Source organism: Erpetoichthys calabaricus, chromosome 4 (genome assembly GCF_900747795.2).
Source record: "Erpetoichthys calabaricus chromosome 4, fErpCal1.3, whole genome shotgun sequence".
In the NCBI taxonomy this organism is placed as follows: domain Eukaryota; kingdom Metazoa; phylum Chordata; class Cladistia; order Polypteriformes; family Polypteridae; genus Erpetoichthys; species Erpetoichthys calabaricus.
In genome coordinates, this window is record NC_041397.2 from 242,652,306 (window position 1) to 242,669,382 (window position 17,077).

The window sequence follows — 17,077 nt, forward strand, 5'->3', positions numbered from 1 at the left end:
TTCATTTAATTGGAAAGCTTTGCTATTGGACATTATAAAAGTTCATGTAAATTCATTAAAAACATAAAGTGTATTACTAATTCGATAAGTATTCACCCCATTCACTGTGACACACCTACATATTTTGCTGAATGGAGTTCAACTGTGTTCAGTTATTGTATTTTATGTGAATTCAGGCTACACACACCTGTCTCTGTGACATTACACAGATGGTTGGCACAGCCGGTAAATAAAAATTTTAGATTATGAAGATACAGGAACATTTAAAGCAAATCAGCGATAATGTTATTGAAAAGCTGCATTGACCTTGCAGTGCAAACGACAGAATGTTAAGAGATGCTGTTTGCAAAATAGGAGAGTTGACAGCATTAAGCAGTGACAAGCACAAAATACAATATGATAGTTGGAATTAAAAGGTAATGGATTCAGAATCAGAGGAGAATTAAGATGTGATGCATCAAAAAGCAGAGGGATGGCTAGATTTAAAAAAAATGGCTGAAGCAAGACTGAAATGGAGTAAGTCCATTAGAAAAATTAGATATCCTAACTGTCAGAAGCGCATTTGAACATTAAAGAGATGGGGGAGCTGTCCTTTAGCTTGACTGGCTATGGTGGTTGTGCCCTGCACTGTGAATCCAATGGCCCAAGTTTGTCCTTATAATGACATACAACCAAAAGAAGGAATATGAGGGATAGCAGCATTAAGAAGACAGGCATACAAAAGGAGAGAGTGGCAGCATTAAGTGGTAATGTGTACAAAATCAAAGTGGTGACGGCATTAAGAACTAATATGTGTAAAATATGGCAGTTGGCATCTTCAAAATTCAAGATGTGGTGGCATTAATATGTGGAACATACAGGGTATGCGGATTGGCCATACTAAGAGGTGACATGCACATAATTGGAGGTGTGTGTGCAAAATGTAAGCAGAAGTGGCACATTCAAAATCTAAGGGGTAGCAGCATTAAGAAGTGGCTTGTGTAAAATATGAGAGGTGGCACATGCACAATTGAAGTAGTGACAGCATTAATAGTTAGCACATGTAAAATACAAGGATTGGAAGCATCAAGAAGTGACATGCATAAAATTGTAGGTGGGACAGAATTAAGAAAGGACATGTGCAAAGTGCAAGAGGAGGTAGAATTAAGAGATGACCTGTGCAAACTGCAATTAGTGGCAGAAAATTGACATGGACCTTACAGAAAAAGTAGCGATAAATACATACCCAAATAAATATACTAGTTGGTTGGAAGAACTGACAGTCACTCCTGACTGTAACTTTGCTTTATCAGAAAAAAGAGCTGCATACCACAGTGTGTGAACATATCTTAAAACAACAAAAAATGTTTTTTTACATGCAATATAACTTTGACACAGCATATGTGGAAATTTCTTAAAGAGAACATTAATTATAAACAATACGATAAGCACCTCCATTAGCAAAACAATCACTTTTTGTTTTTAGCTTCACTTCTGACTAATGGATATTCTACTGGAGGGTAGTAAAATGGTATAGTATGCTTTCTGTAACAGGGTTCAAGCATGGAGTCATTTGTCAGTGAGTCAGTGACAACATTACTGTCATGCTGTCAAAATTTCGAGCAGGCTTTAGCTTAAACATAAATCAGGATTTTTTTTTTGGCAAAAGTTGAATGTCAGTTGTCCTTTCACATGGACTCTTTTGTACTCATCCTATCGACATAATGTCTATCCTTTCATACTGTGAGTTGACTCACATGCACAATGGGCCCATTGTCTTATATATAGTTGACTCTGCTCGGAGTTTTCAGATTTCTGCTTGATTTATCTTGTAATCTTCTGTGGTACATTTTGTTACTTTATAGGAGAGTCCTGTTAACTTCTGTAAATCATGTTATGATGAAATTTGCTGTAAAAGGCACTATATAAAATCAAGATTGAATGATTATCTTTGCAAATTGCTTTGCAAAAAAGCTTACTAGAATGGACGCTGTACAAAATAAAACAAAAATTAATTCACTGAATACAGCACTTTATTCTATATTTAATATCTGCCACTGCTTCTTGAAAATACCCATTTGCAATGTTTACTATGAAAGTTTGTATATGCAATAATGATGGATTGTATACCATTATCATCATTAACATCACAAGTTTAGTGAGCATTTTTTTTGGTTTAGCCAGGTTGGCTGATTGCCCTTCAAATCCTTTTAAGGTCCTGAGTATCCTTTAGGATTCTCTTCATATCATCTGACACCACCTCCCCGCACATCTTTGGCCTCTCTCTTGGCTTCTTTCCCCACCATTTCCATCCTGGTGCACCTCTCACTCTGTGACACTCCACACATCAATCTGATCATTCTTATATCTGTTCTTTCCAGCTATGCTTCATGTTCCGCCTTCATCAGTCATCTCCCCCACTTGTAGAGGAACAGTACTTCTCCTATAGCTTCCATAAACTTTACCCTCCAATGACAGAGAGATTGCTTTAGAAGTCAGACATAGAGGACAGCTCCCAGAATAGTGAAGCTAGTGAGGTTTATTCAAAGTGTGATTGAAAGTATCCCATTATTATAAAGCCAAAAACTAGTAGTAAAAGAAAAATAAAACATGTATACCGTGTATTACAACTATAATGAGTCAGTGTTAAGAGTATTATAGTATGCTGTTTGAAGTATTAGTATCTGTTCCCGAAAGTAATCAATTTAAAAAGCATGATGAGATGAACAGTAATCAGTGTGGCAATGTAGGTGTAGATGTAAAATCCAATGATAAGCAACTCTTACTGAAACATGTCAAATTAAACATTTGTACACTGTATCTAAAAAACAATGTGATCAGCAAATGTGAACTGCTATGGACAAGACACAGTCAGTATTCATTTTTTGTATTCCATTTCACCAGGAACACTATTAGAAGGTACTCAACAGCAAATAACTGTATAATCATATAATATAAAGTGTGTGCAATACAGGACAATTCAACTGAAAGAAGCACTGCCAGCAAAAAAAGCCATTTAAAGGAGCTGGTATATTTTACCTGGCTTTTCAAAGTTGCGACAGGGGCATTTCTGTTAAGTCTGTCACTACTGCTGACCTCTTAGCAAAAAGTCTGTTCTACCGTCTGGTGCTCTCATAGTGCACATGTTAGTTGTAGTGGAGCTTTCTGATTTACCATCTGCAAAGGATTCTGTCTTCCAGAGCCACTGGGATTTAGGTGAGCACATGAAACAACAGATTTGCAAATAGCCCACCCTGTCCGCTGGCTTGTTTTGAGAGTATCCCTAATGTATTTGGATACCTTCATGAAGAAAGACCTTTTTGCTTTGATTTCCAGGCAAGCTATGTAATTAGAGCATTTTATTCCCTATGATACTCATGATGGGAGCTTGAGTCGTTATGTAAAAACTGAGCTAATAAGTCACCCAGGCAGAATGCACACAATCCACAGAACAGCCCTTCGTCTGTTCAATCCTTCCATAGTTCAGCTGTGAAATGATATATGCGACTTTTGTATGCAGTCTCTATCAGAATGGAAAATAATAGATTACAGAGCAGTGTTGTGGCTCTGTGGTTAACATTGCTGACTTTCAGCTCCAAGTTACAAGTTACAGCCTAGCTACTAGCATGTGGAGTTTGCACATCCTTCCTCTATCTGCATATAGTTATTCAAGGCAATCCCATGTCCACCCATATCCTAAAGAAGTGTATCTTAAATGATCCTGTATAGTTATGATGCAAGTTCAAAAAGATCGATGACATGCAGAAAGTTATAGACTGAGTGTTCCACTTTCTGCCTTCAGCCCAAACATACTGGCAACAAGTAAGCTTGAGTGTCCTGCAAAGATCTGGGGCCTCATGTATAAACGGTGCGTACGCACAGAAATGTTGCGTACGAACGTTTCCACACTCAAATTGTGATGTATAAAATCTAAACTTGGCGTTAAGCCACGCACATTTCCACGGTACCTCATACCTTGGCGTATGCAATTTCTCCGCTCGGTTTTGCAGACTGGCGGCACCCAGCGTCAAAGCAGTGCTACTGTTCCTGTGTGGTCACCCTTTCTTTCTTAGATCCACATTCCTGACGCGGCTTTATAAATACACTGAAACTAACTGCATATTGTTTATTAGTGTAATGCATCTCTATTGTAATTAACCTGCAGCAATATAATGGTCCAGGGAATAGCCACAGTATTCCAAATACCATAACTGATTTAGCGTTGTTACTCTCAATGCATCTTCTTCTTCTTTCAGCTGCTCCCGTTAAGGGTTACCACAGCAGATCATCTTTTTCCATATTACTCTCACTGCACCACTCAGAGTATTTATATCATTGTATCTGAGTGGGGAATCACAGCAGCAGCTAATTGGAAAGAGAATTATCGATATACAGCATGAAGCAGACGCTGCCTCAGCCACGGCAAAACGCTTCAGAGACTTTCCTGTACGGACTTCGCGGTTTAGAAAAAGTTTCATCCGAAGAACTATAAACGCACTCAATCAGTCCATCAAGTGCTCCTTGTAGAACTGTTTGTACTTATAAGTACAATCACCTCACTGTAAACTTGGGATACAGTTATAATACTGTATTGCACAAGCTGCGCCACTTTATAAAGCGCGTATTTACATATGATGACGATATCATTTTTAAGATGAAATACAGCAAAATATGTTTATTATATTATACAGATAAAACTTTAACTTCATTTAAATAATCTGTATTTGTTAATAATTAAACATGTGAGGACACGGTGCCGTAGCGCTAGCTAGTTCAGGGATTGTTCCTGCATTGCGTTGTATTCTTGCTGGTGTTGACACGACACTGGAAGGATAGACAGATAGAATAATTAAACATGTACTACGAAGATATTTCAATGTTCCTTAAAAGTTTTGAAGAATCAGCGTTCTAAGCTTACAAATGGCTTCACGTCTATTACAGAACTGATTGTGTGGCGATTGGGTATTTGGAGAAAGAAAAGTAAGGACAGGAATTGGAGGTTAGTACGTTTGAAAGAGACAGTACTTCTGTAATAAATTATTTCATCGAAGGTCGCGCATGGCACAGCAAGGCTCTTGCGTGAGACATGAACAAGCACTGCGCCACCGTGTTCCCATGTTTAATAACATGCTTTCATTCCTATCATCATGAAAAAGATATCACGTATACATCTCAGTATTTTAATTATTCAGAGAGCTGTAATATCACAAATGTAATGGATTATGTGTCCTGTCGGAGAAAGAGAAAGCCCGATTAAGAAGCAGGTAGTGATTCACACACAGAGCACATAGAAGATCAAATACAGAACAAAGTATTTAACGTGCTACTTTAGTTATAATGGGATTTGAGAAACTAGTTTATGATGTTCTACTTTAATGGCAAAATAAACTATGTGATTAAAGTGGAAATTTCGAGATTAAAGTTGACATTTCGTGCTTTTTTCCCACTGTGTGCCTATTTTTTTTTGTCTGTACCCTAATAAGCTTTCATATGACACTCAGACGGTGGGCTACGACTCGCCTTTTCACGGCGACTTTGATATGTGACTTTTTTATTTCGGGCACTGTGCGACTTTGTGAACTTGAGCTTTCGAGTTTCTCCGACACCTTGTCACTCGATCAACTTCCTTTTGTTGATTATACCACTGTTTAAACCAACAAATAGCACGTTTTTCCTTTGCCTCCACTTGGTATTCGCTGAAATTCTCATATTTTCCCCTGTGCTTTTCCCATTGTCTTTTCACAGAAGGCTATTTATATTGATTTGCATATTCAAAGAGGCGTAATTCTGGGAGGAGTTGGGGCAGGACAGAAGGCGCGTGCACGTGCGTTACTTTTCACACTGATCGGGATTTATGTAGCGGAAGAACGTGGAAGTTTGCGTACGTACAGATTCCTGCATCTGGATTTTTCTATGCGTACGCACATTCCCGCTTTTGTGCTTATGCCATGTTATAGTGTGAGTTCTACGCACGGCGTTATACATGAGGCCCCTGGTTACTGCCTTGCATCCACTAATACCAGGATAATCTTGTAATGCAAAATGTAGATTAGGAAAAAAAGATGAAACAAAAATATTGAAGCAAGACGCCACCAGTAGAGGACATTCCTATTCTCCAGTTTCAATTGTCAGTGAATGCTAAGCATCAATCAGTCATATCTTTGTACATGAGGAGAAGTATGCCCACCACTGAATCCAGTACATGTTGTCAGAACATGAATTCAGAAAATAATCATTTTTTTCTTTTAAATTTTATTTTGTTTTTATTTTTGATTACTTTTGCTGTCTGAAGATCACGTAACGATGACATCAGCCTCTTATTTTGAATTTTGGTTGATATGATGCCACGTATTTGAAAGGGTTGTGATGTGTCATAGCAGCCATTTTATTTATGGCCATACCGCTAGTTCTAACATTGTCAGAGTTTTATTTATCAAAGGGAAGACTTTCAGGGAGAGAAAACTAGTTTCTCTGCAATTTTTTTTCAGGATCTAATTTTGACACTTTGTTTTGGTTGCTAGTCTTTGTGATTACTGTTTTTGTGTTCTGCTTTCTCCTGACTACTCTTCTTCAAATTCCTTATTAATTATAAAAATAAAATTAAATAAGCTTTTGTCCTTCTTTAACAAAAGGTCAAATCAGCCCAGGAGTTTGTTTTTTTTTTGCCGGATGAATTTATATGTCATTGGTTGCCTAAACATGTTGGGAATTAAAATCAGTTGTGGCATTGTATTAAATGATTAATGCAATTTATCAGATATGTACCTTTGAGAAGATTAAAAGTGTAATAAGTGAGGAAGTAGTTGATAAATGAAGAAGAATCTTTTTCAAAAAGGGTATGGTACATTTTCATTGTAAAACAGACAAAATGGATGACAAAAGTAGAAACACAAGGCAGAATAGCAAATACCACGACCGTGAAGAAGAAATACTTCACATCCAAAGCTATATCCGCACTTACATTTTCATTCGGTGCCTTTCTACTGGTGACTCCCCTGCTTCTCCCATCCAGGCTATGCATCAGGGGAGCCACCCTACCTGCAGCTGACCTTCTTTCTGCCTTCTACTGCTGGTCTGTTACCTTTCCAATCCCTGGCTCTGGTAGGCTTCACCAGACCGTGACTTGGGCTCCCCAGCGACCATGGCGCTCACACTGGGCTTTTCACGTCCCAAGTCCCGACTCCTGCTGCCTTCTCAGCCTTATGCGGCAAGCCATTCTCCTTCCGGTCACTCCCACCCCTCACTAAATGCTCGGCTGGAGCAACCTCAATCGACTGCTCCCGAGGTGCCGGCCAAACACCCCATGAGGGCTCACTGTCCATCTGCCTTTGTCTCTCAACAGAGAACATATTCGCTTTCTCCTCCCTGCTCCTGCCTTCTTCTTTTCCTATAACCTCCATTCATTCACCTTTTTTCCTCCCCCAGCCACCTCGCGCTTCTATTATTTACAGTATTACAGGGATATGGATCAGGTGTGGCAATTAGCAGCTCCCGGCATCAATTACAGATGCAGACAACTCCTCACCTGTGCATTTAAGCAAGGAACGCCCGCATCATGAATTCACCCGGGATCCGCTCTCGTCACACTACCATGCCCCCTCTCTAAGCCGCGAGTGCGGCGACTATTTATTTAAAAAGTGGCCTTTTTGACTTGAGCTGTGGACCTGCTACACCACATTGCCCTCATGTTCTTATATGCCTTACGATATACATTGGACTTATTAGTCTTATACGCCTTGTTTTTTTCTTTTGCAGCTTGTTTTTCAACTCTATTAACCCACTTCAGAGTTTTTAAAATTTCCTATTAATTCCAAATTTAGGTATGCACCTGTCCTGTATTACATATAAAATATTTTAAACTTATTTCACTTCTCTTCAACTGTCTCCACACTTCAAAGCTTATTCCAGTCTATCCTCCTTAGACTTTGCCACATTTTCTCAAAACTTGCCCTACCAACAATAAAATTAACAGTTTTAGCCTTTGCATTAGCATTAGAATTGAATTATATTGTGGTCTGTTGACCCTAGTGGTTCAATCACCTCTATCCCCTCAATTTTATCCTGATTACTACAAAATACTAAATCCAGACAGGCTTTACCCCGTGTTGGTGCTTTAACATATTACATTAAAAACAGTCATTGATTACTTCTAAAAACTCCTGCTCTTGTGCTCCGCTGTTTGCAACGTTATCCCAGTTAATATTCGGTAGTTAAAGTCCCCCATGGCTATAATATCCCCCTGTAAAACTTCCCTTTTTGATATTACTAAAAAGATGTGCATTGAAATTGCTGTCTGCATTGGCCAGACTATAACACACTGCTAAAATGAGACCTTTTTCCCTAATGCTTTCCAGATGAAGCCACATGTCCTCATTAAGATGGGGCTAATCATCCAACTGAATAGGACTTGAGTTTAAATTTTGTTTGACATAAGCAGCAACGCCGCCTACTTTTCTGTTATGTCTATCTTCCTAAAAAATGTGTATCTCACACATGTTATACTCATCTCCATCTTTGTTATTTAGCCAGGTTTCTATTACTGTTATAACATCATAATTATGGTCCACTACATACAACTCCACCTCACTTGTTTTATTTTTGATACTTCTACCATTAAGGCAAGCAATTTTTAATATGTCACTCATTTTACTTTTGCATTTAAATGTTGGGTTGCAATTTACATTACTGTGCACTTGAATTTTTATACTATTGTTTGTTCCTTCATGTACAGTTGTAAACCTGGCCTGTCCTAAACTCCCTAACACCACCCAACCCCCCCAATTCTCTTTTGCACAGGATTACTATCTAAGATCATAACTGGGTATGCACAGTGTTGAGACCTTTGAGCCCCTGAAACAACTGCACCCCTAACACTTAATGTTGCCTTGAAGGCTTAGGTTTAAACTGCCTCACTAAAGAGATAATATGATTCCACTGGTTCTGCTCTGAAATGTGTACTGCCAAAACCACCTAAAAGACTAGAAGGAAGCAACTTGTCTCCTGCCCATTGTACATTTTAATTGGGCAACATGGTCTGATTGCTATCACCCTAGGAACATGTTTTGTCCTCGGTGTTTCAGAAACTGCTCTGATTTCTTGCTAATCGTTTTTTTTCTTAGGTGTCAGACATCCCTGCCATATACTGAGGGAACATTGCTGGATTTATTCCCAATCACATTTTTTACCTATGTTTTAGGTCCTTGTTGGACACAACCTTTGAATGAATCTATTTTTCATAAAAAAAATGGTGAATTTCAAAATACGTATAATTTATATCAGAGTCATATCTTTGGGTGCATATGACTTCCCACTTGAAAATGGTGTTTTATTGTCTTTAGATTCAGAAACATTAGAAGTATTAAAAATAAGATGACTACTCAATCTATCAAGCTTGTTTATTTACCTTAATATTTCCTTAACATGTCGTTCATCCTTTACCATCAAGTCTTCTCTGTAATTTGTAGATGGCAGAAGGACAATCAATGGACAGGGTTCTGATCACAGAGAATCCAGAACTGGAAACCTCACTCACCAACCGAACGCCTCCAGCCTATGAGGATCCTTATCAACGCTCAGTGAAGTATATGGAAAAGCATAATATTCTTCAGATTTTTCAAGTGAGTGGGAGCTTGTATGACACAGATAATGAAGGGTTTGGTAAGATGGGGGGCATCTGTGTTCTGTTACATGCCACCAGACAAAATTATCCAAATATGCAATATCCAATTTTCTGTGAAGTCCAGCACCTTGTAATAAAGTTTTAGTGAAGCACAAGATGTGCATTAGAAATGAGAATAAGTCAACCATCCTTCACACTGTTTTTGAAAAGCTGCCCAGGCAGGGTTGGTGTGCAGTCTTCTGTAAATCAAATAGTATTCCTAGTTACAATTGCTAGTACTGTGTGATCCATGATTTGGGCATATGTATCATTGAGCAGCATGTGCTTTGCTTTAAGAACACATGTCAAAGCAGATCATGTGAGCAAAGCACAGCTGGTACCAGGACGTTAGTTTATATAATAAGTGGTGTTTTTTTCTAGAAGTTTAAATAAACAGTAGGAAAAGACCCACAAGTTTTGCTTTGCATCATTACTTTGTGTTAATTTATATTTAGGTTTAGAATATGATGAAAAGATATTGGTCAAAAATAAATATGAAATCTATTAATGGAATATGTAGTAGGAGGCACATCAGATGGGTAAGTGCTGTGGATACCCTATCAAATAGACAGGGAACTAATATACTTTAATTAGGACCATTAAGATAGTTAGGTATTTTGGAAAGACTTTCCTGGCATCATTCTGGATTTAGGGAAGGTCCTTGAGTTTCCTCTGTTGGTTACTGTATCATGAAACACAATCTACCATCTTCCAGATTTCAGAAGGTAACAAAGTTGTTCCAAAGGAATATCATTTCCATTATGTCTTATTGATGAAGATTGAGAAGACTGTTTCAGAAGTTATTTTAGGATTTTATATGGAATGAATACTCCACCAAAATGTATAACTTTTGTGCCTGTTACTTACCCCACATTGTTTGTAGTGATCGCAGGGAAAATTTCATGGAGAATGGACATCACAGATTTCATGATACAATGGGTTTGAATGGAGACCAAGTTTGACAAAACAGCAAACAATATTAAACTGTTCATTGAAAAATCTCAGATTACATGTCTAATAATCCAAATATCAGGCATCCAGTCATTTCCCAAATAATGAATTTTGAGTAAAATGTTAAAAAATAAAACACTTCTGGAAAATAACCTCATGCATTAGTGAGAAGTGAGTTTAAATGAGATTGAGCTTTTGATTTGAAGATCCTCATTACATGAAACGGCATGGTAATTATTATGTGGCAAGACTTGTGGTCAGTGATTGAGGGTGTGAGATGGGTCTTCAGTTCAGAAAGTCAATCCCATCTGGGAGCACTTTGTTTTCATACATGAGAGCATTACATGGAACTGGTTTATTTAAAAACACTTTAACTAAAGTACATGTGTTTGGTTCATAATGAGTATACAAGTAAATAACTGACTTTTGGAAAACATAAAAGTAACCAACCTTGGACAAGTCTCCAGTTCAATAAATAGCCCCTTTTATTTACATACCTACACCCATTCATGTCAAGCCAATCTTGAATTACCAGTTAATCTAACGCATACACACACACAGCGTTTGGAGATGTGGGAGGAAAACTCACACAGGCACAGAAAGAATGCTCAAACTCCACACAGACAACAACCAGCCGTCACATTTAAACGCAGAAAGGTGAATCTTTGAAGCAGCAGCATTAAATTCTTCACCACCAAGCCACTCCACCAAATAACAAAATATGTTACTGTTTTAAAATAAAAAGACCTGATTCATTTACTAAAAAGTGCCATTTTCTTGCAAGTTACAATATTAATGCAGTTTAATTTACAATACTATACAGTCTTAAAACTTCCCCATCAGTGCTGGGATATATTAGAGGGATAGTGATTAGGCAATGCATTTCAAAGGAGAAACAAGCACTATCCTTCTTTTTTTCACTGTTCTTATATATTTATTTTTTACATATTGTCCATAATCCATGTGGCGAGTGTGTTGACCATTAGAGGCACTGTGAGAATTTTCCCAGCTACTTTTTTATTCTTTACTGTTTAGACTTTGGGTAGGAACCTATGGTTGGGTTTATTTTATGTCACTGTGTTTTTTACAATGCTAAACAAAAGATATTTGATCACTAAAACGAAGGAAGAGTGAGAAAAAATTAATTTTGTTTTCAATTCATTTCAGTTCTTTCAGTAAAATGAAAAGCATTTGCAAGATTCCCTTGTGCAGAAACATACAGAGACAATACATCACAGACTGACACAGCAGATACAAATTACTAAACAGAGCAAAAATAATTATAAATAAATAAATAATGTTCCAAATTAAAAATAAATAATATACAACATGTACCAGACAGAAAAAGTCACAATTAGTCAGAACAAACTGATAGGTAGTGTGGGTGATAATGTATTCTGTTGTTGCAGTTGAAAATTAATACAGTAATGACAAAGTTTAACAGAGTTTACAGTTTAAAGACTCCTGTTTGAAGATCTGGTTGTGGAGCATTTAACGCCACAGTCTCACAACCTGTATGGTGATTAGTTATATGATAGCAAATTTAGACAAGAACAGGATATTCGGCCCAACAAAGACCCCAGTCCTGTCTACTTAATTCTTCCAAAATAAATTAACTTTAGTTTTAGAGATCCCAGAAATCCTACTGTCTACCATACTACTTGGTAACTTATTCCATGTGTCTATGGTTCTCTGTATGAAGAGTTTGTTGTTGAAGTGCATAGAGCCTGTCCTCGTGGAAAGTTTATTTTAGCAATCTTTTCTCATAAATGTCTTGGAGGTGTAATGAACTGGGTTGTGTTACCATCCCATTACAGAGCTCTCCACTATGCCACAGAACTTAATGAGACTCTTTAATCTGCCCTCTCATAAAATAAAGGCGCTAATGAGCCTGTGTGGGAATGTAGCTGAGAAATCATCAGTGATGTGGATTCATAAGAACACAAAGGCAGCCAGTCTCTCTTTCCAAACCAACCCCTTTAATATCAGCAGGCACATTCACAGTTCACAATCAGTTCCTTACCATCACTGACAATGAAGAACAGATTGTTTTTATCTCACCATTCAATGACAAGTTAAACTTCCTCCCAACTGGCTGTCTTGTCATTGATGGTAATCAGACCCACTACTGTTGTGACATTAAAAAACTTGATTATAAAGTTTGTTTAATGCTATGTGACACAATTGTTCATAAAAAAAGAAACCAGCAATAAGATGAGCCCATAGTCCTGTGTTCTGATCTTCAAAGTAAAACTTTTGGAAGTGTATGTCCCAAGCATGACTGTCTGAGGTCTGTCAGTCAGGAAGTCCTGGATCCAGTTACAGGCTGGTGGTCAGTCCAAAGGCTCCGAGCTTTACTGCTAGCTTCAGGGGGATGATGGTGTTGAATGCCAAGCTAAAGTCAATGAACCACATTCTTGTGTAAGTGTTGCTTTTATCGAGATAGATTAGTGCTGTATGAATGCTTGTGGAAATTGAATCCTATGTTGCTCTGTTTGTAAGGCAAGCAATGTAATGTTAGTCCAGTGTTTGTGGGATGTTTGACTTGATATGAGAAGAATGAGTTGAAAATACTCAGTCACTCAGTACAGTTTTCATTTTTGGCATGCTATGCAGTCTACTTGATTCCATGTTTCTACATCTGGTCCTCTGCACTTTCAATAATGATTTTCTCAGGTTCACAGTGAGTCAGTGGTGGGGACTGAACTGTTGGCTGTTTTTTTTTTTTGTGACCCTGAAAGACTCTTTAATGAGTGTTGAAAAGTGCCTTATAAACAAAGACAGTCACTGACTTAAAATGGCAAGCAAACACTTTTATGTTAAATGTGTGTCTTTTCATCCTGCAGGAGATGACAGAGAACCTTGTGTTTGAGAGACCAGAAGATCCTCTTCAGTTCATGTTAGAGCAGGTTGGTTTTAACTCTTCCTTTCTTTCTTTCTTTCTCTTTCTTTCTTTCTTTCTTTTTTTGCTTTAAACTCAAGGGGTTACAGCTCTGCCTTTGCCCTAATGAGCATCGATAGTCACTTAGATCCAACAACAGCTTGTTAGGCACTGCTGTCCAGCACACAGAGTGAATTAAAGCACCTCAATTTGCATGAAAAAAAAATGCTGCCAAGTTTACTTTTCTGTGCTGAACATCTTATTTTGAAGTGCGACTGTTCCTAATTAGTAATTATCATCTAAAATTAAACAAGGACCTGCACTTCAAACAGACTTCCTTTTCATCATCTCAATTGCCAGTGCACTTCTAACTCATTAAAGCCTCCCTTTTGTGAGCTTACCTCTGATATAAGGCGACTATATGTTGACTCCTAATTACATTAAAGCCCTATTAGGAGCACATAATGATATGGCTCACCTCATCCCAATCAAACTATTTGGATTCCAGAAAAATTTCCATAATGAGGGGTGCCAATGAGGAAACCTACAGAGTGCATTTCTTACCCATAAAGCTGCCAGCTTTCAAATGACTAATTACTACACAAAAATAACTCAGGGAAAGGTTTGCTATGCAGAAATACTGATTAAAAAGTAAACTTTGCCACTGTGACTCCAATAAGTCCAGGCCAAGACAAGAAGACTATGTATCTGCCTAGTCTTCATTAGCCCTTAGTTCCTGGAACTGAGAATGACCTGCCATGCCTTCACCCAGGCATAGAAACTGAATAGTTTGTTGGCTTTAATTTGCAAAGAAAAGAATATTGAGATCTTTACATGAGTTCCCTTTAGTCATGCATTCCATGTGATCTCCTAAAATACAGTATTAACATCCTGATGCTTCAGATGGAGTCCTGATGTTTTGACAGATAGCCACAGAAAGACCTGACATTCCATAGTACTCAGACTGTGTTCTCAATTCAAGTCCCTCTGCTCTGGTGAACATTCAGAGAACTGTTGGGTCTTCATGTGACAATTATGAATACGTCATGACATAGTGACTGAATTACTCTGGGGATTATTGCTTAAAGGGGGGTCAGGTAAAAAGGCTAAGCACAAAATGAGTTTGTATCTTCAAATGACACTTACACACTCAGATGGAGTATCTTGGTCCTGAAGGATAAGTTTTTGGGACAAAACTTTTCACTCCTAGCAAGCAATAATACTCCACAGACTGAGTTTTTATTTTATGACTTGAAGACAGAGGTCTTCTATGACCTAACATTAAAATGGACCACTCAGATTTTTTTGCACCTCCTTGGAGAAAAACTGAACAATATAATTAGAGTGCTCTAGTGGTTCTCCGTTTCCGGGATCTAATACTTAGTATATACTGTCATAAATCCTGAGCTCCACAGATGAGGCTGACATACCCTCACATACCCTGAAGAAACTACTTTAAAAGGAACATTTGTACTATTTTACATTTTTCATTATAAAACATAAATTAACTTTCTCAAACCCATTTAATTCAATTCAGGGTTGTGTGGGGCTAGAGTCTATCCTAGCTGTATCAGATCAGAACCAATCCTGCAAGGGGCAGCCATCCATTCTGGGTCCCACTCATATTTACACAGAGCAAATTTAGAATAGTCAGTTAACCTAGCATCTATGTGTTTGGGAAGTTTCAGGAAAACCAGAGTACCTTTAGCAAAAGCCACATAAAAATAAAGAGAACATGTACCATTTTAAAGTCAATTTATTCATCCAGTCATTATTGAAACCTGCTTAATCCAACCAAGGCCGTGAGAGCTGAAATCTATCCTGGTAGTATCAGACACTAGGCATGAATCAACCCTAGATGACGATATAATTCTATTACGGGGCATACTCATCACACTCCCATCCTCATTCTTAAAAGGACAGTTTGGAATTTATAAAAAAAGTCTGAATTAGCAAAAGGCACCCAGTTCAGGGTGTTCATAAGAAATGTAATGATTTAATTCATGAGGTATAATAGTTGCATCAAATATATACAAAATATTAAGATGTGTGTTTCATTTTAAATGTTTAAAGTCTAAATATTATCAGTTGTAATAGAAATTTGTAATTTTTCACCCTCTGATAGAGGTCCATAGAGAGTTAAATCCCTAGTACAGAGTCAAAAACAACATTATATTATACTTGTAAATACTGACCCTGAAATAGTCTAAAATGATACTACACATGCTTATGTTTGAAATTTGTCATTTTCAACCTTTCTTAAAGGGCTAGGACCACGAGTAAAGAACCAAATATCAAAAATATTATCATATTCATGATCAGCAACCTTGAAACAGCATAAAGCAACACTTCACATGCCTATAATACCAATCCCCATTTTTTCAGATTTTTGTGAAAAGGAGTAATATGACCACTCACATCCCATTAGGGAGACAAAAAACACTGAAGTGATTTGAAAGCATTCATAAGTAATGCCTATGAACAGGAAACAATCCTGAATACAACACTGGCTCATTGCAGCCAATTTAATTCATTACTCTTTATCTTTATCTAGTGCTCTTCTCAGAGAACACAGCAAAGTCTCCAGTGTTAAATAAACCTTTAAAGTGTTAAAGTACTCTTAAAAGTGCATATATGGAACTAATATTTAAGTTATGGCAGTGACACAAACGTTATGTTTTGTAAACTTCACTGCTTCAGCATTTTCAGGTTTTTTAAATTTATTTTTTTTACGTTTCTATGGTATACTGAAGAACAATGTAAACATTTCATAAGTTTCAAAGGCTTTTATTGGCAAATACATCAAATTTATGTAAAGAGTCAATATTTACAGTGTTGATCTTTCTTCTTCATAACTTCTGCAATTCACTCTGGCATGCTGGATATTAGCTTCCGGGCCAAATCCTGACTGATGGTGATCCATTCTTGCCTTTTTAGTGCTTGGAGTTGATCACAATTTGTGGCCTTCTGCTTGTCCACCCACTTGTTGAGAATTGACCACAGGTTCTCAATGGGTTTAAGGTCTGGGGAGTTTCCTGGACATGGGTTCAAACTTTCAATGTTATGATCTCCGAGCCACTTCGTTATTATTTTTGCCTTGTGACACAGTTCTCCATCATGCTGGAAAATACACAGATCATCACCAAATTGTGCCTGTATTGTTGAGAGAAGTTGGTCTTGGAGGACATTTTGGTACCATTCTTTATTTATGGCAGTGTTATTGAGCAGAATTGTGGGTGGGCCCACTACCTTGGTTGAGAAGCAACCCCGCACATGGATTATCTCAAGACGCTTCACTGTTGGCACGACACAGAACTCATGATAGCTTCACCTTTTCCTTCTCCGGACAATCGATTTTCCACATGTCCCAAACAGTCAGAAGGAGGATTAATCTGAAAAAATAACTTTGCACCAGTCTTCTGCTGTCCAATCTTTGTACTTCCTGTAGAATTTCAGTGTGTCTTTGATGTTTTTCTTGGAAAGAACTGGCTTCTTTGCTTCCCTTCTTGACATAAAGCTGCTGTCCAAAAGTCTTCACCTCACTGTGCGTTTAGATGCACTCACACTCCCCGGCTTCCAGTACTGAGCAAGCTCTGAATCGGTGGCAA

At 37.7% G+C, this 17,077-nt stretch overlaps 2 protein-coding genes across 2 annotated transcripts in view; one reads left to right on the forward strand and one right to left on the reverse strand.

The window, feature by feature from the left end:
- arhgap31 (Rho GTPase activating protein 31) overlaps positions 1-17,077 on the reverse strand; it is a 1,181,844-nt gene that overhangs the window by 1,043,361 nt on the left and 121,406 nt on the right. The gene's annotated exons all lie outside the window — the stretch shown is intronic.
- The window catches only part of tex55 (testis expressed 55), a 41,907-nt gene that overhangs the window by 2,148 nt on the left and 22,682 nt on the right, over positions 1-17,077 (forward strand). Inside the window, exons 2-3 of the mRNA XM_028800486.2 lie at positions 9,444-9,596; positions 13,435-13,497. Of these exons, the coding sequence (XP_028656319.1) occupies positions 9,444-9,596; positions 13,435-13,497 (216 nt within the window). The remainder of the gene's footprint in view (positions 1-9,443; positions 9,597-13,434; positions 13,498-17,077) is intronic.